Below are 21,801 nucleotides of genomic sequence, written 5' to 3'. Positions count from 1 at the left end.
GGTTGGGCTGGGTAGTGTTGAGTAGGACTGGGTAGGGCTGGATAGGACTGGGTCGTGTTGAGTATGGCTGGGTAGGACTGGGTAGTGTTGGGTAGGGCTGGGTTCGGCTGGGTAGTGTTAATTAGGACTGGGTAGTTTTGAGTAGGGCTGGGTAGGACTGGGTAGTGTTGGGTAGGACTAGGTTGGCTGGGTAGGACTGGGTAGTGTTGAGTAGGGCTGGGTAGGATTGGGCTGGGTAGTGTTGAATAGGACTGGGTAGTGTTGAGTATGGCTGGGTAGTGTTGATTAGGACTGGGTAGTTTTGAGTAGGGCTGGGTAGGACTGGGTGGTGTTGGGTAGGACTGGGTAGTGTTGGGCTGGGTAGTGTTGAGCAGGGCTGGGTAGGGTTGGGCTGGGTAGTGTTGAGTAGGACTAGGTAGGGCTGGGTAGTGTTGAGTAGGGCTGGGTAGTGTTGGGTAGGACTGGGTAGTGTTGAGTAGGGCTGGGTAGGACTGGGTAGTGTTGAGTAGGGCTAGGTAGGACTGGGTAGTGTTGAGTATGGCTGGGTAGTGTTGAGTATGGCTGGGTAGTGTTGAGTAGGACTGGGTGGTGTTGGGTAGGACTGGGTGGTGTTGGGTAGGACTGGGTAGTGTTGAGTATGGCTGGGTAGGACTGGGTAGTGTTGATTAGGGCTGGGTAGGATGGGTAGTGTTAAGTAGGACTGGGTAGTGTTGATTAGGGCTGGGTAGGACTGGGTAGTTTTGAGTAGGGCTGGGTAGGACTGGGTAGTGTTGGGTAGGACTGGGTAGGACAGGGTAGGGATGGGTAGGGTTGGGTGGGGCTGAGCTGGGTAGGGCAGGGCAGGGCTGTGTAGGCCTGGGCAGGGCTTGGTAGAGATGGGTAGGGATGGGTAGATATAGGTAGGTCTGGGTAGGGATGGGTAGAGCAGGTCTGGGCAGGGCTGGGTAGGGTAGGGCAGGGCTGGGTAGGGCAGGGCAGGGCGGGGTGTGGCAGGGCAGTGCTGGGCTGGGTGGGGTAGGGATGGGTAAAGATGGGTAGGGGTGGGGCGGCTGGGTAGGACAGGGCTGGATAGGGCTGGGTACGGCTGGGTAGAGCTGGGCTGGGTACGGCTGGGCAGGGTTTGTGCCGCTTCCTCATTTTCTTATATCCTTTTTTGTGGTGTCCTATCATCTTGATTTGAATTTTGGTGCATAAAGCGAGGCGGCTCAGTTTTTCAGTCATTATATTATGCTCCGTAAGCGTGAACTCGCTCTTAAATCTTTTCAGTTGATCTGCTGAATGCCCTCTCTAAAGCTCAAAATGCACTATTACTGTAGTTAGAATGTTTTGTATAACTACATTCAGTCTCTTTTGAAGCGTTTCATCTGTTTGTCTGTCTTTATTCATTGTTTTGTTGTCCCAGACAAGGGCTCCCCCTCTTCCCCCGACTCAGAGACACTCCCCCATGCCCTGAGGAAGCATGTGTGGGGGAGTGTTCAGAAGAGACAGAGTGGACACCACAGGAGAGTCTTGTGCCTTCACCGAAAGGATGAAACACACCCTCACCGGGACTTGTACAGTATGTAGCTACCAGGTGAGCTTTGTCTCTTCCTGACAGGCTACACTATTTTTGAAAGTTAGTATTCTTGTATTGTTTACGTGATAATATGTCAAAAAACATGGATTCATCTGTCTCTGAGCTTCAGGGACATCATTCACCAGTTTTCAGAAGTATTAAACTATCTTGTAGGAAGTGATGTTTATAATTTGCGTATGATAAGATACAGGGTTATTTGAGATCCTGTAGAAATAAATGTTCAGTATTGCAGTTCAAATAAGCTTGTGCCTGATGTTTTTTTTTGCTTGCATGATAATATACTGTATTAATTATACAGTAGTAAACCATATATAATGTACTGTATTAATTATACAGTAGTAAACCATATATAATGTGCTGTATTAATTATACAGTAGTAAACCATATATAATGTACTGTATTAATTATACAGTAGTAAACCATATATAATGTACTGTATTAATTATACAGTAGTAAACCATATATAATGTACTGTATTAATTATACAGTAGTAAACCATATATAATGTACTGTATTAATTATACAGTAGTAAACCACATTCTACATGTCATGTTCTATTTCCATGAGAACCAGAATCAAACATGGACACTGAGATGTATTAAACAATCTTCCTGGTGTGTTTGTGCTTGTTAATATCTTACCTCAGAATTACAGGATGGTTGAAGTATCAGAACGAAATGCTCTAACAGTACCACATTGGGTTAAGTCCACCTCAACAATTAGTCATACGAACAACAAAGGTCAAATGCATAGCTTTAATATATACTTAGTTTGATTCCTTAAGAATTGTTCATTGTACAGCTGCATTTTCACATTTGAGATGACTCACATCATCAGGTTGTTGATTAATAGTATGCATATAATATATATATATATATGTTTTCCTCATGAGTTATTTCCAGCTTCGGTCAATGAAGACACATGCAATATATGATTCTAAGGCCATTACAAACACATTTAAATATATTTTACACTCAATGGACACAGTGTAAGACTAAGGAGTTAGATCATTACTGTGAACTGATAATGCATGTAGCAGCCATGACCAGCAGAGGAGACCACATCCTGGTAACACATACAGGAAACGATTCCTGTATGTGACGATTCCTTCGATTCCTGTATGTAACGATTCCTTCGATTCCACAAAAATAATACTTTGGTGTGCTTTTGTTTGCCAGTTAATTTGAAAACATGAAATCTTCATTGAAATCAGTCATATTCTGTGCTTAGCAGAGCTATAACCAGATATAGTACCATTCACATATGGAGTTACAGTACTGTTCGCTGGTGAAACATTTATGACTGGGACATACAGTCAGATATATACAGTAGTAAGCTTTTGATTTCTTGACCATTTCACATCTATGATGTATATTAAAGTAAACATGTGTAATGCATATAAACGCCATTTTGTTAGTTGTTCTTTATTGCGTATTATAATATTTTCAATGTTGATACTATCTCTACAAGGTTGGGGCTCCCGAGTGGCGCAGTGGTCTAAGACACTGCATCACAGTACAAGAGATGTCACTGCAGTACCTGGTTTGAATCCAGACTACATCACATCCAGCTGTGATTGGGAGTCCCATAGGGCGGCGCACAATTGGCCCAGTGTCGTCAGGGTTTGGCCGGAGTAGGCCGTCATTGTAAATAATAAGTTGTTCTTAACTGACTTGCCTACTTAAATAAAAGGTTAAATAAAAATAAAAAAGCATTTTCAAAGTGCTATGCATCTGTAGGAAATGAAAACAGATTAGTTTCAAGCAAAACTAGATTAAATAATCTGGTATCAAGAGTTTCACATCATTTCCATAATTCAGCTCAGGAATATTGTCATCGTATGGCTAAAACCGTATTCTCTGGTTAATAAGGAAATATCTGTTGTGCAAAAAAATTAACACAGCCTTAATGCCCTGTTGACATTGAACATCATATCACACTGAAATCCCATTGGTTCTTTGTTAAAATGATGAAGTGCAGCAATAAGGAATTGGAGTCAACGAGTGAGAAGAGGTGAGGCGTATGTTGTATGTCTGTGAGAGAAACACTGTTCACTACTATGGATCAGGGTCCTATTCATTACCATAGCAAATGTTTTGCAACAGAAAACAAAAACAAGCATTTCTTATTGGACAAATCAGGTAGGTCCCTCCCTGTTTCAAACAAATTGCTTCTGTTTGGTTCCTAGTAAATACAACCCTGGAAGTATATGTTTCTGTCCAGGACTACACATTATTATGTAGTCCAGTGGGAATATTGAAGCCACCCTGACACAAAACAAATTACCACTACAGATAAAATACCATCCTAATGATGTATATTTATCAACTGCAGTGCTGGCCAATGGTTTCTATATGAATAAGACTTAAGCGTGTACGCTGCTACTGTATGCTTCCAAGTAAACAACATAACATATTCCAGTACCTTAAACATACATTCTAGAGTCATTAGCTAAAAGCACTATTCCGACTGAAACATTTTGGAGTATTTGTTACGGTTGGTTAAGGACTAGCTTTTGTTTTTTTAGTTTTCTCTGAGAATATCAAAAGTGACATAACTATCCTCTGTATCACGTCACTGTACCATACCCAGCACAACATTTCTCAGGGCAGGGAGACTTCTGTCCCACTGTACCATACCCAGCACAACATTTCTCAGGGCAGGGAGACTTCTGTCCCACTGTACACATAAGAACTTAATAAGATTGGACACAGCTGAGTCAATGGAAGAATAGATGTTTCAAAGTGATCTAAGACAGACTTTTGGTCTCTCAGTCTATTAGTCTACACAGACAGTGAATCCACATGCTAGAATCTAGAAGCTCAGATAGCTGAATTATTTTGGGCTGTATCAATACCCTTGATGATAATATGTCCTAAATGACACTTGGGACTAGGTTCAATTGAATCCGTATTGCTGAAGTTCAGTGCTATAACGCAAATTAAATGTAAAGGCTGCATTTGTCGACTCAATCGGAAATTACCTGAACTTTGCCGAAATAGATTGAATCGAGCCCCTAGTAACATTTTAGCGGACCAAAATGGGTCCACTGATTTGCAAGATGACATGGGAAGCATGTGGTTGTATAGGTAGAGAAACAGCCAGTGGTGACTACATCAAAACCTGGAGTTAACCTACTCAGAGGCAGTTTCTGCCTCTAATTCCATAGTATGTAGTAGAGTTACAGAACAGACTGACAAGTAGCTAGGCTACACCGATATTACCCATTGTTTTCTCTTGGTCGACTTACACGGTGGTATAGTTGATGGTTGTTGGGGGTATAGTTGATGGTTGTTGGGGGTATAGTTGATGGTTGTTGGGGGTATAGCTGATTGTTGTTGGGGGTGTAGTTGATTGTTGTTGGGGATATAGCTGATTGTTGTTGGGGGTATAGTTGATTGTTGTTGGGGGTATAGTTGATTGTTTTTGGGGGTATAGTTGATTGTTGTTGGGGGTATAGTTGATTGTTGTTGGGGGTATAGTTGATTGTTTTTGGGGGTATAGTTGATTGTTGTTGGGGGTATAGTTGATTGTTGTTGGGGGTATAGTTGATTGTTGTTGGGGGTATTGTTGATGGTTGTTGGGGGTATAGTTGATGGTTGTTGGGGATATAGTTGATTGTTGTTGGTGTAGTCTGTGAGGCCTGGGATTGCACTGTCTGGTTATAATAGGAGTAGTATTATAGCTGTGCTGTTAGTCACATTATGCAAGTGTTTAAGATCAATCCATCTGGATGAATCACAGCCTTGTCGTTTTGAAGCCATGTCACTTCATAGTTGGTGCCAGACAGTCTCAGCCAGCCTGGCATGGTGTACTCAGTTGAGTTTTGACATGGCCTGGTGATCTCAGTTGAGTTTTGACATGGCCTGGTTGGTTTACCTCCGTATTATTGCTATATCTCTCTCTCTCTCTCTCTCTCTCTCTCTCTCTCTCTCTCTCTCTCACCACTTGTGCTGACTGTGTACTGATCTCCTCTTCTCCTTCAGAGACACGCCCTCCTCCTCCTGGCTGACCCGACAGTTCTTTATGTCCTCCATCTCCACCTCGTCCTCCTTCTCCTCCTCTGGGGGGCTCTGGGCCACAGCAGGGTCCTCCTTCTCCCCCTTCACCACATCAGCCATACACACCACAGAGACTTCCCTCTGACTGTCAGGACTGGCGTTGACTATGGCAACACTACCCACCTCCAGCTTGTTCTCTAGAGGGCTTCCACTGGAGGGGCAGACTTTTGTTGGAGTCATGGTGGCGGAGACTTTCATGTGGTCCACGGTGGGGGAGATCTTCACAGTGGCCACAGTGGGAGAGACTTTGTCGGCCTTAAACCTAGCAAGGCTGTCTGCCTTGTGTTCTGGCCCTTTCATGGTGGCTGTGGCTGAGGTCGTGAACGGAGAGGAGGAGGGTGAGGTTTGTTCCACCTTGACTAAAGTAGTAGTATTACTTAGAATGCTATGAGGAGCTATAGGGGACACCATTAAGGGGGTAGGGGAGACTTTTCTGGAGGAGAGGGCAGGGGAGACATTTCTGGAGGACAGGGCATCGGAGACTTGCATGGGGGTAGGGGTGGGGGAGAGATTTAAAGGAGTAGTATTGGAGGACACTTTTCTGGAGGACAGGGCAGGGGAGACTTGCATGGGGGTAGGGGTGGGGGAGAGATTTAAAGGAGTAGTATTGGAGGACACTTTTCTGGAGGACAGGGCAGGGGAGACTTGCATGGGGGTAGGGGTGGGGGAGAGATTTAAAGGAGTAGTATTGGAGGACACTTTTCTGGAGGACAGGGAAGGGGAGACTTGCATGGGGGTAGGGGTGGGGGAGAGATTTAAAGGAGTAGTATTGGAGGACACTTTTCTGGAGGACAGGGAAGGGGAGACTTGCATGGGGGTAGGGGTGGGGGAGAGATTTAAAGGAGTAGTATTGGAGGACACTTTTCTGGAGGACAGGGAAGGGGAGAGATTTAAGGAGTTAGGGGAGGGGGACACCATTCTGGAGGACAGGGAAGGGGAGAGATTTAAGGAGTTAGGGGAGGGGGACACCATTCTGGAGGACAGGGCAGGGGAGAGATTTAAGGGGGCAGTGGTAGGGGAGGCTTGTACAGGGGTGGGGGTATGGGAGGCTTGTACAGGGGTATGGGAGGCTTGTACAGGGGTAGGGGAGGCTTGTACAGGGGTAGGGGAGGCTTGTACAGGAGTAGGGGAGGCTTGTACAGGGGTAGGGGAGGCTTGTACCGGGGTAGGGGTATGGGAGGCTTGTACAGGGGTAGGGGAGGCTTGTATATGGGTAGGGTGGGCTTGTACAGGGGAAGTGGCAGGGGAGACATTTAAGGGGCTAGGGGCAAGGTTAGTAGGGGAGCCTGGGGTAAGGGGGAATATTTCAGGGGTCATGGGGGTGACTTGTACTGGGGTGGTGATGGGGGATTCTTGTACCGGGGGCGTTAGGGGGGAAACTCCTGCTGGACTCGTGTTGGGAGAGACCGGTTCGGGAGCCTCTGTGGGGGACACTATAAAAGTGACCCTAGTGGGGGACATCTTAACAGGGGCCATCTCAGTGTCGTCAGGTGCAGCAGAGCCCATGCTGGGCTGGGACGACAGGGCCATCACAGGGCTGGAGGTCTGCACTGGAGCAGTCTTCAACGGATCATTGAAGAGGGGTTCCTCTTCCACCACGGGCTGGCTCAGTGACACTTTGACCCCCACTGGATCACTGCCTCTGCGCAGCGAGAACAGAACTAGACTCTTCTTCCGCTTGGCCGCGGTGGCCACCACACCGTTTGTGGTCTCTGTTTTGACGTCTTTGAACATGCTCTGCAGGTTGTACCCCTCCTTCCTCTGGGGGTCCTCCTCATCCCCCTTCTCACTATCCAGGGCCTCCGATTGGTCCAACTGGTCGCCAGACCCCTGATCCTTCTTGTCCATGTGGGTGACTCGGAACCTGTAGGTATAAGGACATCAGATAGTACTTTACATCACCACGATGAGAATCCTAGATAGCATAACCGTACACATGTAAAGTACTTAAACACAAAGGCCTCTGAATTCTCTGAATCCTAAATCCCATTAGAAAACACAAAGTAGTGTGACTAGAGAGACTACAAATGTGTTCTTAATGGGCTACCAGGCAAGAACAAATTAAATAAATAAAGATGAATGTATTGTGTTGTCAAACACCCGTTCAGTGTGACTCACCTTCCCACAGCGAACACAGTGGACTCTCTCCTCTCTCCTGGCGTTCTGGGCTTATTGGTCCGAGGCACACGGCTCAGGCGGCGGGCCTTCTTGGACCGCCCTTGCACACAGAGTGTGCAGGACTTATGGTCGAGCTGGGCGCCAGAGTGCACTGTGTGGTGATGAGGTGGAATACCCCCCAGGCTCTCTTTGCGCAGTAATCTTTTGGAAAGACAATGAAATACCCATTCAGTCAGGCATGTTTATTTTCCATTCCTTTTCCAAAATCGGTCCTGGAGACCGCAAGGGGTCCTAGGTTTTTGTCCTAGCGCTACACAGCTGATTCAATTAATCAAAGCTCAATGTTTAGTTGATTATTTGAATCAACTGTGTAGTGCTAGGGCAAAAACAAAAACATGCACCCCTTGGGGTCCCGAGGAGCGTGTCTGGGAAACACTCTAGACCATGACTAAGCAAAAACATCCAAAAACATATTTCTAAGCATCTAAACTCCATTTCTAAGCATCCGGTTTATAGTAGCATATTTGTTGTAGTCTGTCTGTGAAATAAGAGTCTCTAGTGTGATCCATCAGTCCCTCTGTTCCCCTCTCTGGCTGCCTCTGTCTGTGACCTCCCTCCCATCAGGACTGCAGCATCTCTGGGGAGTACTGTGGCTATACTGCTGCTGTAGCTGGCTGAGAGAGGAGAGTGTGGGAAGAATACCAACGAACGACACGGCCCTGTAGGCTGCTGTCAGTCTCAGAGCACTATCTTGGTAAACAGACAGGAACACTAAAACCCTCACCCTAGAGGTGCCAAGTAAGAACATGGATCTAATTAACAAGCATAAATCTCTCCAATATACTAGTAGCACATCACAGTTATATTATCACAGCACACCACTGGGTCTGTTTCTCTAGAATACCCTCGATCATCTCTACCTAGAATGCTTGATATGGATGTAAGGAGAAGCACGTTGGTTGAGTGCAGTAATAGCATACTATGTAGGGAGACTATTTGTCTCTTTGCCTCACAACAAGGCAGTAAAGATCAGGTCCTGTATCCACAAAGAGTCTCAGAGTAAGAGTTTAAGTTAAAAATAAATCAGATTGTATGGACAGATCCTAGATCAGCACTCCTACTCTGAGACACTTTGTGGTTACGGGCCTAGATCCCATAACAGAGCTGCTGAGACCAAGACAACATTAAGCCAGGTGACCCCATGGGACAGATAGCCCAAGGACACACTGCATCGCGCAGGAACAGAGGGGCTGGGCACCCCACTCCATAGCTACCCGCTAGTCCCAGCATAAATACAAGCCACACAATACACTGACTTTCTCCAGACTCAGGCACATAGAAATGTAGGCTACACCCATTGTTGTGGCCTCTCTGAAAACACAACAGCCTAAAGCAGGTGGAAACCCTGTAGTACAGTACAGGAGACCTGCATTTAAACCATATGCATTATGTACCACAGAAATACTGGTTTGTTCCAGAGAGAAATAAAGTAGGAGTATATTACTTGAGAGGAGTTGGTGCTGTTACGAAGTAACCTTAGCTCTGCACTAAAATACTTTCACCAAAGGTGATAACACGCTGGAGTAAGACAAGGTGAATGTAAATCTACTTACACAAAAATACATTATAACTAAGTAGAATAAAAATTGATCTTAGCAATACGTACCTAGGATCATGATGTTGACATATATCCTGTTTTCCTAGCATATCCTTGAAGGCTTCCATGTTAGCTAGAAGGTAGAACACAAACATTACACACTTTTGCTAAGCACAATTTAAATTGCAGTATTTAAGTGCCAAAGGTATTGACAAAATGTAGTATCTATTAAGTTCTTGCCTTCATTTTCAATGATGCACTTCAGGATTTGTTCAACGGTGTCTTGATTTTCCTCTTCTTCATCATCTGTAATATATGAAAGCTTATCTGACGAAGCAGCTTGCCCCCAAGCGTGCTTCATCATCATTCAAGATTATTAAAGGAAATTCTCAAAGTTATTGACCTGGACCGTTTTTCCTTACTTCAATGAAAGGAGCATATTTCTGTTTGTTTGTATGCTTCCAAGAGATTCTACTTCCTTTAAAGTTGTTTACTTCCACTGAGGCCCATGGTTTTCAAGTACCCATTAAATAAACATGAATTCAATATGGGAAATATTACTTCTTCGTGAGTGTTCAGTGGTTACATTGGACTGAATTAAATTCAAGCTGAAATAACATCCTCTAACATAAAGAGTACAGTTTCCTGCTTGGTAAATGACCAAGGGCCTTTGGATAAAGACAGACATGTCCGAAAAACGTCACGCATACCCCTTGTATCTGCCTTAAAAAATCAATCATGGACACTTAACTTCTCCAAGCCATATCCCTGACCCTGATGTTGTTCCCACTGTGACTATTAAAACCTACCCAAACCAGAAACCGTGGATAGACAGCAGCATTCACGCAAAACTGAAAATGCAAACTACCACATTTAATCATGGCAAGGGAATATGGTCAAATACAAACAATGTAGTTATTCCCTCCGTAAGGCAATCAAACAGGAAAAACGTCAGTACAGAGATAAAGTGGAGTCGCAAATCAACGACTCAGACATGAGATGTATGTGGTGAGGGTCAATAGATAATCACAGGTTACAAAGGGAAAACCAGCCATGTCGCGGACACTGACGTCTTGCCCTCGGACAAGCTAAACACCTTATTTTCCCGTTTTGAGGATAACATAGTACCACCGGTCCCAAGGACTGTGGGCTCTCGTTCTGTTCATTGACTATAGCTTAGCCTTAAACACCATAGTACCCTCCAAGCTCATCATTAAGCTTGGGGCCCTGGGTCTGAACCCCGCCCTGTGCAACTGGGTCCTGGACTTCCTGACGACCTGCCCCCAGGTTGTGAAGGAAGGAAACAACACCTCCACTTCGCAGATCCTCAACACAGGGGCCCCACAAGGGTGCATGCTAAGCCTCCTCCTGTACTCCCTGTTCAGCTATGACTGCATGGCCACACACGCCTCCAACTCAATCATCAAGTTTGCAGACGACAGGCCTGATTACCAACAATGACAAAACAGCCTACAGGGAGGAGGTGAGGGCCATGGTGGAGTGGTGCCAGGAAAATAACCTCTCCCTCAACGTAAACAAAACGAAGGAGCTGATCGTAGACTTCAGGAAACAGCAGAGGGAGCACTCCCCTATCCACATCGACGGGACCGCAGTGGAGAAGGTGGAAAGCTTCAAGTTCCTCGGCATACATATCCCTGACAAACTGAAATGGTCCACCCACACAGACAGTGTGGTGAAGGTGGCGCAACAGCGGCTCTTCAAACTCAGGAGGCTGAAGAAATTTGTCTTGGCCCCTAAGACCCTCACAAACTTTTACAGATGCACAATTGAGAGCATCCTGTCAGGCTGTATCACCACCTGGTACGCAAACTGCACCGCCCAACTGTAAGGCTCTCCAGAGGGTAGTGAGGTCTGCACAACGCATCACTGTGTGCACACTGCCTGCCCTCTAGGACACCTACAGCAGCTGATGTCACAGGAAGGTCAAAAAGATCATCAAGGACAACAACCACCTGAGCCAAGGCCTGTTCACCCCACTACCATCTAGAAGGCGAGGTCAGTACAGGTGCATCAAAGCTGGGACCTAGAGACTGAAAGACAGCTTCTATCTCAAGGCCATCAGTCTGTTAAATAGCCTTCATGGCTACCACCTGGCTACTCAACCCTGCATCTTAGAGGCTGCTGCCCCATGTACATAGACATGGAATCACTGGTCACTTTAATATTAGAATACTAGTCACTTTAATAATGTTAACATACTGCTTTACTCATTTCATATATATATACCAGAGGTGTGGACTTGAGTCACATGACTTGGACTCGAGTCAGACTCAAGTCACAAATATCATGACTTGCAACTTGACTTTGACTTTAACACCAATGCCTAGTGACTTAACTTGGACTTGAGCCTTTTGACTCGAACTGACTTGATACCCTCCCCAAGCCCAAATATTAAAAACGATGCTATTAAAAAAAGTATTTATTTAAAGGATTACAGTTTGAATCGGACAGCAGCCAATCAAATTGTGCCAGCTGAGAAAAAGTTGCGCATGGCAGTGCAGAGGAACGTTGGCGGGTGAATTCAGATGGAGCGCTTGGAAAGATGACACCCAAAAGTATTATTTTCGGATATAAAGACTACACTGTATCAACAAAAACATATTGCAACTTGCAAAACATGCGGGAAGAAAATGACAGACGGAGGCGCACCAACTTCCAACTTTGTTCGACATTTGAAGCTGCACAAAGAACGCTAAGTCGTAGCTAATATAGCCGACAGCTATATCATTCATAACTTTGCTAGTGTAGCATGTTGGCTAACGTAACGTTAATTCAATGAGCCTCCACACAGTCAGTCAGTGTGGGAATGTGATCATTGTGTGTGAAGGTTGGGAGATTGTGTACAAGCCTACATCGCCCGATAGCGATCCTCGATAGTCGATCGCTATTGGGGAGGGGGTCTTTCTTATGGCTACCCATGTATTTCCATGGAAATATAAAGTTTATTTGGAAAGTAATAAATATATTTTTAAAAGCATTCATGATTTACATAAATGTAATTCACTAACTATTACTCTTGTTAAAAATATGAAATGGTATTACATTTGGTGAAGAGTACATTATGACTTGTTTAGGACTCGAAACTCAAAGTTTAGGACTTGAGACGTGTTGGTCTTGCCTGTCTTGATTTGAGACTTACTTGTGACTTGAGTGCTAAGACTTGAGACTTACTTGTGACTTGTAACTCAATGACTTGGTCCCACCTCTGGATACTGTATTCTATTCTACTGTATTTTAATCATTGCCACTCCAATTTTTTTTGTTGTTAAAACAAATATATATATATATTTCTTAATTCCATTCTTATACTTTTAGATGTTTGTATTGTTGTGAATTGTTAGATACTACAGCACTGTCGGACTTAAGAACACAAGCATTTCGCTACACCTGCCAAAACATCTGCTAAATATGTGTATGTGACCAATAAGATTTTATTTTATTTGACATCAATGGATAGATCAAAAGCCATTATACAGTATGTCTAAACACACTCTGACAGATCCTGGTAGATACCTACCATTCTTGTCTGGTCCCAGTTTCTGCTCACACTCCTCATCGTCCTCCTCCTCCCCAGTCCTGCAACGGTAGCCCTTCTTCTTCAGCAGGTGGCAGACCAGGAAGCCCAGGAGGCCAGTGATGAAGAAGAAGAAGACCAGGAGGAAGATCATATACGGGGGAGGGGGTTCCCCCACTGTCGATGCCTCCAGGTCTGTCATCCCTCAAAAGGGTCCTCACTCGTCCTCTATCTGTAGTGTAGTCCTGTATAGCCAATGGGTACACACATATGTCCTGTAGTCAGTAACGTAACCATGAAGGAGGTTCCCCAAACTTATCAGAAGATGTCAACTCTTGATCCACTCAGCGGCATTGATGGGCCTGTGTGCCTGGTCTTGTAAGGCCACCTGAGTCTCCTGTCATCATGTTGTGACTAGATAATCCCTGTTCTCAACTTCCTGTGCGTACCACTGGCTAGAGACAACTTTATCTATCTCAGCAGGCAGAGAAATCTGGGCCTGGTGGTACACACCGTTGGATGTTTTTTTACTGAGCATCTTGGCCCACACTCACTCACTCCCTCACACACTGTGCTAAATTCTACAGGCCAAGAAGTGAGGATTTCATCAACCACTCATCAACTAATATTTTGTTGTATAGTACTTTATAGTTTGTAAAACCTGGTCGGCAAAATATCGCAATTTTTGTAAAACAATGTTAACATTAGAAATGTTTTCAAATGTATTCCAAATTAAATACAGAAATATAAAATTTGCATAAGTATTCACACCCCTGAGTCAATACATGTCAGAATCACCTTTGGAAGGGATTACAGCTGTGAGTCTTTCTGGGTAAGTCTCTAAGAGCTTTTCACACCTGAATTGTACACTATTTGCACATTATTATTTTTTTAATTCTTCAAGCTCTATCAAGTTTTTTGTTGATCATTGCTAGATAGCCATTTTCAAGTCTTGCCATGGATTTTTAAGCCGATTTAAGTCAAAATTGTAACCAGACCACTTGGGAACATTCAATGTCGTCTTGGTAAGCAACTCCAGTGTATATTTGGCCTTGTGTTTTAAGTTATTGTCCTGCTGAAAGGTGAATGTATCTCCCAGTGTCTGTTGAAAAGCTGACTGAACCAGGTTTTCCGGTTGGATTTTGCCTGTGCTTAGTTGTATTCCGTTTCTTTTTATCCTAAAAACTCCCTTGTCCTTGCCGATGAGAAGCATACTCATACCATGATGCCACCACCATACTTGAAAATATGAAGAGTGGTACTCAGTGATGTGTTGAATTTGCCCCAAACATTTGTATTCAGGACATAAAGTAAATATATTAGCCATTTTGTTTGCAGTTTTACACTATTTTGGAATATTTTCACTCTGTCATTTAGGTTAGTATTGCGGAGTAACTACAATGTTGTTGATCCATCTTCAGTTTTCTCCCATTAAACTTTGTAACTGTTTTAAAGTCACCATTGGCCTCATGGTAAAATCCCTGAGTGGTTTCCTTCCTCTCCGGCAACTGAGTTACCTTTGTGTATTGATAGGATGAATAACTTCACCATACTCAAAGGGATATTCAATGTCATTTTTTTTATTACTATTATTATTATTAATTGTCTCATCGCAACAGTCTTGTCTCATCTCTGCAACCCCTGTACGGACTCCGGAGAGGCAAAGGTCGAGAGAGAGTCCTCCGAAACACAACCCAACCAAGCTGCACTTTTTTTTATTTTTAATTTTACCCCTTTTTCTCCCCAGTTTCGTCGTATCCAATTGTTTTAGTAGCTACTATCTTGTCTCATCGCTACAACTCCAGTACGGGCTCGGGAGAGACGAAGGCTGAAAGTCATGTGTCCTCCGATACACAAGCTTCTTAATACAGCGCGTATCCTCCTGCACCAATGTGTCGGAGGAAACACTATGCATCTGGCAACCTTGGTTAGCGCGCACTGCGCCTGGCCCGCCACAGGAGTCGCTGGTGCACGATGAGACAAGGATATCCTAACCCGGACGACGCTAGGCCAATTGTGCGTCGCCCCACGGACCTCCCGGTCGTGGCCGGGAGCCTGGGCGCGAACCCAGGGTCTCTGGTGGCACAGCTGGTGCTGCAGTACAGCGCCCTTAACCACTGTGCCACCCGGGAGGCCCAGCTGCACTGCTTCTTGACACAATGCACATCCAACCCAGAAGCCAGCCACACCAATGGAAGGAGTCGCTAGTGCGCAATGAGACAAGGATATCCCTGCCGGCCAAACCCACCCTAACCCGGACGACGCTGGGCCAATTGTGCCCCGCCCCATGGGCCTCCCGGCTCGAACCCAGAATCTCTGGTGGCACAGCTAGCACTGCAATGCATTGCCTTAGACCACTGCGCCACCCGGGAGGCCCTTAGGTGCCCTTCTTTGCGTGGCGTTGGAAAATCTCCCTGGTCTTTGGGGTTTAATCTGTGTTTGAAAATAATTGTTCGACTGAGAGTCCTTACTGATAATTGTAAAGAGGGTACAGAGATGAGGTAGTCATTCAAAAATCATGTTTAACACTATTATTGCATGCACACAGAGTCCATGCAATTTATTATGTGACTTGTTAAGCAAATCTTTACTCCTGAACATATTTAGGCTTGCCATAACAAAAGGGTTGAATACATAAAATAAAACATAATTCCACCTTGACATTATGGGGTTGTCACGCCCTGGTCTTAGTATTTTGTGTTTTCTTTCTTTATTTGGTCAGGCCAGGGTGTGACATGTTTTTTTTTTATGTGGTGTGTTTTGTCTTGGGGTTTTTTCGTACGTATTGGGATTGTGGCTTAGTGGGGTTTTCTAGCATAGTCTATGGCTGTCTGGAGTGGTTCTCAATCAGAGGCAGGTGTTTATCGTTGTCTCTGATTGGGAACCATATTTAGGCAGCCATATTCTTTGAGTGTGTCGTGGGTGATTGGTCCTGTCTCTGTGTTTGCACCAGCTAAGGCTGTTTAGGTTTTTTTTTTTTTTTGCATGTTTATTGTTTTGTTAGTTTATTCATGTATAGTGTGTTTATAAATTAAACATGAATAACCACCACGCTGCATTTTGGTCCGCCTCTCCTTCACCTCAAGAAAAACGTTACAGGGGTATTATTGTGTGTAGGCCACTGGACAGTGATACAACATTTCAATTTAATACATTTTAAATTCAGGCTGTAACACAACAAAATGTGGAAAAAGTCAAGGGGTGTAAATACTTTCTGAATGAACTGTATAGGGCCTAGACTAGAGGTCGACAGATTAATCGGAATGGCCGATTAATTAGGGCTGATTTCAAGTTTTCATAACAATCGGAAATCGGTATTTTTGGGCGCTGATTTGTAGTATTTTTTGTATTATATATATATTTTTATACCTTTATTTAACTGGGCATGTCAATTAAGAACACATTCTTATTTTCAATGACGGCCTAGGAACGGTGGGTTAACTGCCTTGTTCAGGGGCAGAACGACAGATTTTCACCTTGTCAGCCCGGGGGATTCAATCCTGCAATTTTACAGTTAACTAGTCCAACGCAATAACGACCTGCCTCTCTCTCGTTGCACTCCACAAGGAGACTGACTGCCTGTTACTCGAATGCAGTAAGCCAAGGTAAGTTGTTAGCTAGCATTAAACTTATCTTATAAAAAACAATCAATCATAATCACTAGTTAACTACACATGGTTGATGATATTACTAGATATTATCTAGCGTGTTCTGCGTTGCATATAATCTGACTGAGCATACAAGTATCTAAGGATCTCACTGAGCGGTGGTAGACAGAAGCAGGCTTGTAAACATTCATTCAAACAGCACTTTCGTGCGTTTTGCCAGCAGCTCTTCGTTGTGCGTCAAGCATTGCGCTGTTTATGACTTCAAGCCTATCAACTCCAGAGATGAGGCTGGTGTAACTGAAGTGAAATGGCTAGCTAGTTAGCGCGCGCTAATAGAGTTTCAAATGTCACTCGCTCTGTGTCTTCTAGTAGTTGTTCCCCTTGCTCTGCATGGGTAACGCTGCTTCGATGGTGGCTGTTGTCGTTGTGTTCCTGGTTCTAGCCCAGGGAGGAGCGAGGAGAGAGACAGAAGCTATTCTGTTACACTGGCAATACTAAAGTGCCTATAAGAACATCCGATAGTCAAAGGTTAATGAAATACAAATGGTATAGAGGGAAATAGTCCTATAATTCCTATAATAACTACAACCTAAAACTTCTTACCTGGGAATATTGAAGACTCATGTTAAAAGGAACCACCAGCTTTCAAATGTTCTCATGTTCTGAGCAAGGAACTGAAACGTTAGCTTTCTTACATAGCACATATTGCACTTTTACTTTCTTTTCCAACACTTTGTTTTTGCATTATTTAAACCATTATGCATTATTTACTTGAGGCTAAATTGATTTTATTGATGTATTAGTTAAAATAAGTGTTAATTCAGTATTGTTGTAATTGTCATTATTACAAATAAAAAAATAAAATTGTCCGATTAATCGGTGTCTGCTTTTTGGGCCTCCAATAATCGGTATCGGCGTTGAAAAATTATAATCGATCGACCTCTAGCCTAGACACAACCAGAAAGCCCCTCACCTCAGCAGTTCAGACATATACTCCCTAGCAGATCCACCTTGCAGCAGTAAAATAATATTTCCTGTGTATCTCATAGAAATATAGTACATTCCCTTCTGGCTACTCTCTCAGCCTAACATGTTTACAATATGTGGGTGGAATTGGAAATGTATGGCAACTAATGTCTCAGGAAACAGAAATGTACAGTCTATCTGTCCCTCTAAATTATGCCACTTACCAATAAGGTTGTCAATGGTCTAGTGTCACTGTCACAAGAGGACAAGTCCTGTACACAGCTCTGTCATACTTACAGTACATCAATGTATAATATAGATTATCAATAAATCTGTTGAATTACAATGAGCTAATTTGCTAACATTGTATTTGCAGAAAAAAATGTCGGGAATCGACACAAGCCAATTGAAATATGAAGCAGAATATCTCTGCATCAGCATAAGCACAGAGAATATTGAGGTGACTCAGCAATATAATGCCCACCATCAGGAACACACACATTGATGATTGTGTTTTTAAAGGCCCTGTCATTTTCGGGAAGCTCTGTACTCATATCATTACAAACAGAATTTTTCAGAGAGTGGAAAATAATGTGATCCATTGCTAAGAATAGAAAGGGTCACTTGATTCAATTGTGCCATTGATTTTTATATGTGATGCCTGCAGTTGTCAGCTGTCTTTTTCACATTTTATTTCCTAGAGATGCATATGATCATTTCAAAAACTCACTACAAACTGGCCATTTGAATTCGTAGTCTGTCATATCAAATACTGTTGCATGATCTTAATTTGAGACAGTTAGCTACAGCAGGAAAATAATCGTGCAGCAACAGAAAATGTGAATTATTATGTGTTTTATAATTAATGGACATTTTTGTAGGGGTTGAAACATTTTTTGTAAGAGAAAGTGGAAATTACAAACTTCAGAAGTCTTTTTAACATCAAATACACTACAAGATTAAAATGTCCTGCATTTACAGGAAAGTTCTCATTCAACAGGGTGATCAAATTAAGATCCCACAGCTGTATATGTGACCTCTACTCACCATGGCTGACTGTTTCCACATTCTGACCCTCCTCAGTGACATAAAAATACATGACGTCTTGAATAGCCATTTCCTTTCAGATAACCTTTACTATATCTTCAACTGTGAAGAATGTACAGCTGTACAGTATTTGCATAACTGCATCAACATTAATTGTCTCAGTTCAAGTACAAGTTTAGGGCTACATGAGTGACCTTGATCTCAGTGATGACTACCTGACATGTTACTAATCAGATTACAGTTAGACCTACATGAAGGCTACAGGCGTACACCATTTAGGCTACTATAAACTAAAGACAAGCAATGGACAGGCAAGACAGCTTCTAGGCAATGGAACAATGGCCACTGTAGCCTGTTGGTAAAGCAGGGGACAGTTGAGCCACCTGAAAAAAAATCATAAACTCTATTTAGGATATACTTAACCTATCGATCTTCCTATACTTTGTTAAATATGGAAACACTGTAGGCTATTTCAAGTTTAGTTGGATTTTGTAAAGTCTTGGCTCACTAGGCTATTCCTTAGTTATTTAAGCAATAAAGCCCAAGGGGGTGTGGTATATGGCCAATATACCATGGCTATTATGCTATTATAAACTCTTTACCAACGTAATTAGAGCAGTAAAAATAAATGTTTTGTCATACCTGTGTTATATGGTCTGATATACCACGGCAATCAGCCAATCAGCATTCAGGGCTTGAACCACCCAGTTTATAATACACCTTTATACATTGATCATAGTGCCTATGTCGGACAGCATGTAGGAATTATCAAGTTCTACTTTTGTAAGCCAATCCTTTTAACAAAAGCTAGTGAAGTCCGAAAATGAATTGTGACATTCGTGACATGGTGGCCCGTACCTACAACGGTAGCCTAAATTGAAAACCCACAACAGAGAGAGTGACCACCCCGCAGTGCACTCCATCTTTTGCAAGTTTCAGGCGGCCTCATGGCCCATGATGACACATCTGCCCTTGGTATTTTAAATGCGCTAGTGTCTACCGTACGACATGCACACGTGATGGAATTTTGACAAGGACAAATATGACAAAACCAGATATTATTGCTGAGTCTCTGGATCTGTCTGTGTCGGAACTTGACCGAGGATGCACTTGAGCGCCTGATACTGTAGCTCCATCATCGTGACTAAATCAGGCAGTCTACATAATTAATCAATGACACACTGCTGCGCTAAACTATAAATATATATTAATTATAATCCTATAATATCATTCCCATAGTAATAATGTTCCAATCGCTGTGAATAACAACATTGTAGCAATTCATTTGCTGCATCATACGCTCCCCAGGTTCAATTGCTGACTTGAACAGCCCATACGCCCATCGTCAGTCTATAATGAACCGTTCCCTTTTATCATTATTTAACGAGTTGCAAAGCACCCTACTTACGTTCTTTCAGAAACATTATGAACCCGTAGTAAATGTGGATGCTATCCCGATAGGTGTGTGATCTCATATAGTAAATCCATTGAGATCCGCTACAGTTTTCTTCTGGCCAAACGAGAGCTGCTCTGGAGCAAACGGAGGGAAGGAGATTCTGCAAGTTATTTAAAGGGAAAAGAGCAAAGACATTGTGTAGCCGTTATTTTATTTTGAGGCCAGATTTTTGGACTGTTACACTTTTACAATTCATCCAATTGGTCCAATTAATCGATGCTAACCAGTAGATAATTGAAAGAAATTCCACATTTGAAAGTGAAGCATTGAATAACTAATTTCAAAATCCTGCATAATACTTACAAATGCTTAAATTTGTAAGATGTTTGACTCAATAGTTGTTCTAGTAGTCCAGTTAAAAATAAACAACAATATCTACATAGACGGGTGCATTAGACATTTATCCAATAACTACAGTGAGATGTTGTTTCTTGAAGAACACCCCCCTTAGAACAGAAGAGTTAAAGAGGAACTGGACAAGTTTACACATGATATGATTAAACTAAAGTGATATCAAGCTCGTTTTGTCAGCACCATGCGTTATCCACATAAAGGGGAAACCATTTGGATAACCAGAAGGCTATGTGAAGGATATAGGCTAGTAAACACATCATATCTATATCAAATTTGCTTACAATAAGTCATACTCATCATAAAAAGTGAACTACAATTTTTGTTACTAAGCTCTGACATTTTTCTTTCTCAACATTTGACCCATAATAAAAAAAACAGCCGGACTGCCATGCGTAGCCAGGGAGAAAGTATTAGCCTAGCTCCTAGCGGCTGTGATTGGTAGTACATTTCCCAAGCCCCTCTTTCTGTTCCCGCCCCACAGACTGTATTTTGTATGTTTGGTACTGTCAGAGACGAAGAGGAAGAGAGAGGCCCAAATCGGCAGAAAATCTGTCTCCCTCCAGCAGGTGGCGTTTTTTCGCTGTTTCGACCACCAAGCGAGAGTGTCAAGTTTGGTAAACAAAACAACGAATGGTTTATTTGCTATGTGAGGTTTATTTGATCGAATAGAAGTTTCGTAATGCTTAAATTGTTTTAAGTGTACACGTGACATTAGGACACGTGACATCCCGGCAACTTTGAGAAAAAATTACGTTATATCGGACTTCTCTCGAGATGGCTTTGCATATTCATGACATGAGGCAAGTAGTATAGCGTCTCCGTTGAATACAGGCGGTTGACCTCAACAACCCTAATTTAATATTTAAAACTAGATTACAATCTTCGTAACATTGCAAAAATCTCAAACTTTTTTTTGTCCAAAACTGATGTACAGTAGATAAACTAATCCATGCTTTGTCACTTCTTGATTAGACTACTGCAATGCTCTACTCTCTGGATACCCAGATAAAGCACTAAATAAACTTCAGTTAGTGCTAAACCAGGCTGCTAGAACCTTGACTAGAACCCCAAAATTTGATCACATTACTCCAGTGCTAGCCTCTCTACACTGGTTTCCTGTTAAGGCAAGGGCTGATTTCAAGGTTTTACTGCTAACCTACAAAGCATTACATGGGCTTGCTACTACCTACCTCTCCAATTTGGTCCTGTCGCTCATACCTACACATACGCTACGGACACAAGACTCAGGCAGGCCTCCTTATTGTCCCTAGAATTTCTAAGTAAACAGCTGGAGGCAGAACTTTCTCCTATAGAGCTCCATTTTTATGGAACGGTCTGCTAATCCATGTGAGAGACGTACATTCGGTCTTGACTTTTAAGTCTTTACTGAAGACTCATCTCTTTAGTAGGTCCTATGGTTGAGTGTAGTCTGGCCCAGGGGTGCGAAGGTAAACGGCAAGGTACAAACCGGGGCCTCAGTGTC

The 21,801-nt window shown here is 43.1% G+C and overlaps 2 protein-coding genes across 3 annotated transcripts in view; one reads left to right on the top strand and one right to left on the bottom strand.

Annotated features, from left to right (window-relative positions):
* LOC110504770 (F-BAR and double SH3 domains protein 1) overlaps positions 1-3,147 on the top strand; it is a 31,622-nt gene extending 28,475 nt beyond the window's left edge. The window contains exon 19 of one of the 2 annotated variants that reach the window (XM_036969987.1): positions 1,403-3,147. In XM_036969987.1, the coding sequence (XP_036825882.1) occupies positions 1,403-1,453 (51 nt within the window). In that variant the 3' untranslated portion in view covers positions 1,454-3,147. The remainder of the gene's footprint in view (positions 1-1,402) is intronic. The other variant, XM_036969986.1, reaches the window with a different exon arrangement.
* A 1,955-nt stretch (positions 3,148-5,102) lies between these two features.
* rell2 (RELT like 2) lies at positions 5,103-20,053 on the bottom strand. Its single transcript, XM_036970404.1, has 6 exons — positions 19,917-20,053; positions 12,891-13,132; positions 9,593-9,658; positions 9,422-9,485; positions 7,756-7,956; positions 5,103-7,501 (listed from the first exon to the last, which is right to left on the bottom strand). The coding sequence occupies exons 2-6, from the start codon at positions 13,087-13,089 to the stop codon at positions 5,518-5,520; spliced, it is 2,514 nt and encodes an 837-aa protein (XP_036826299.1). The 5' UTR covers positions 13,090-13,132; positions 19,917-20,053; the 3' UTR covers positions 5,103-5,517.
* Between the last annotated feature and the right edge of the window lie 1,748 nt (positions 20,054-21,801).

The sequence above is a fragment of the Oncorhynchus mykiss genome, chromosome 31, assembly GCF_013265735.2.
Source record: "Oncorhynchus mykiss isolate Arlee chromosome 31, USDA_OmykA_1.1, whole genome shotgun sequence".
NCBI classification, from domain to species: Eukaryota; Metazoa; Chordata; class Actinopteri; order Salmoniformes; family Salmonidae; genus Oncorhynchus; species Oncorhynchus mykiss.
The sequence above is the reverse complement of the archived record's forward strand: the minus strand, read 5'-3'. Positions and strand labels throughout refer to the sequence as shown.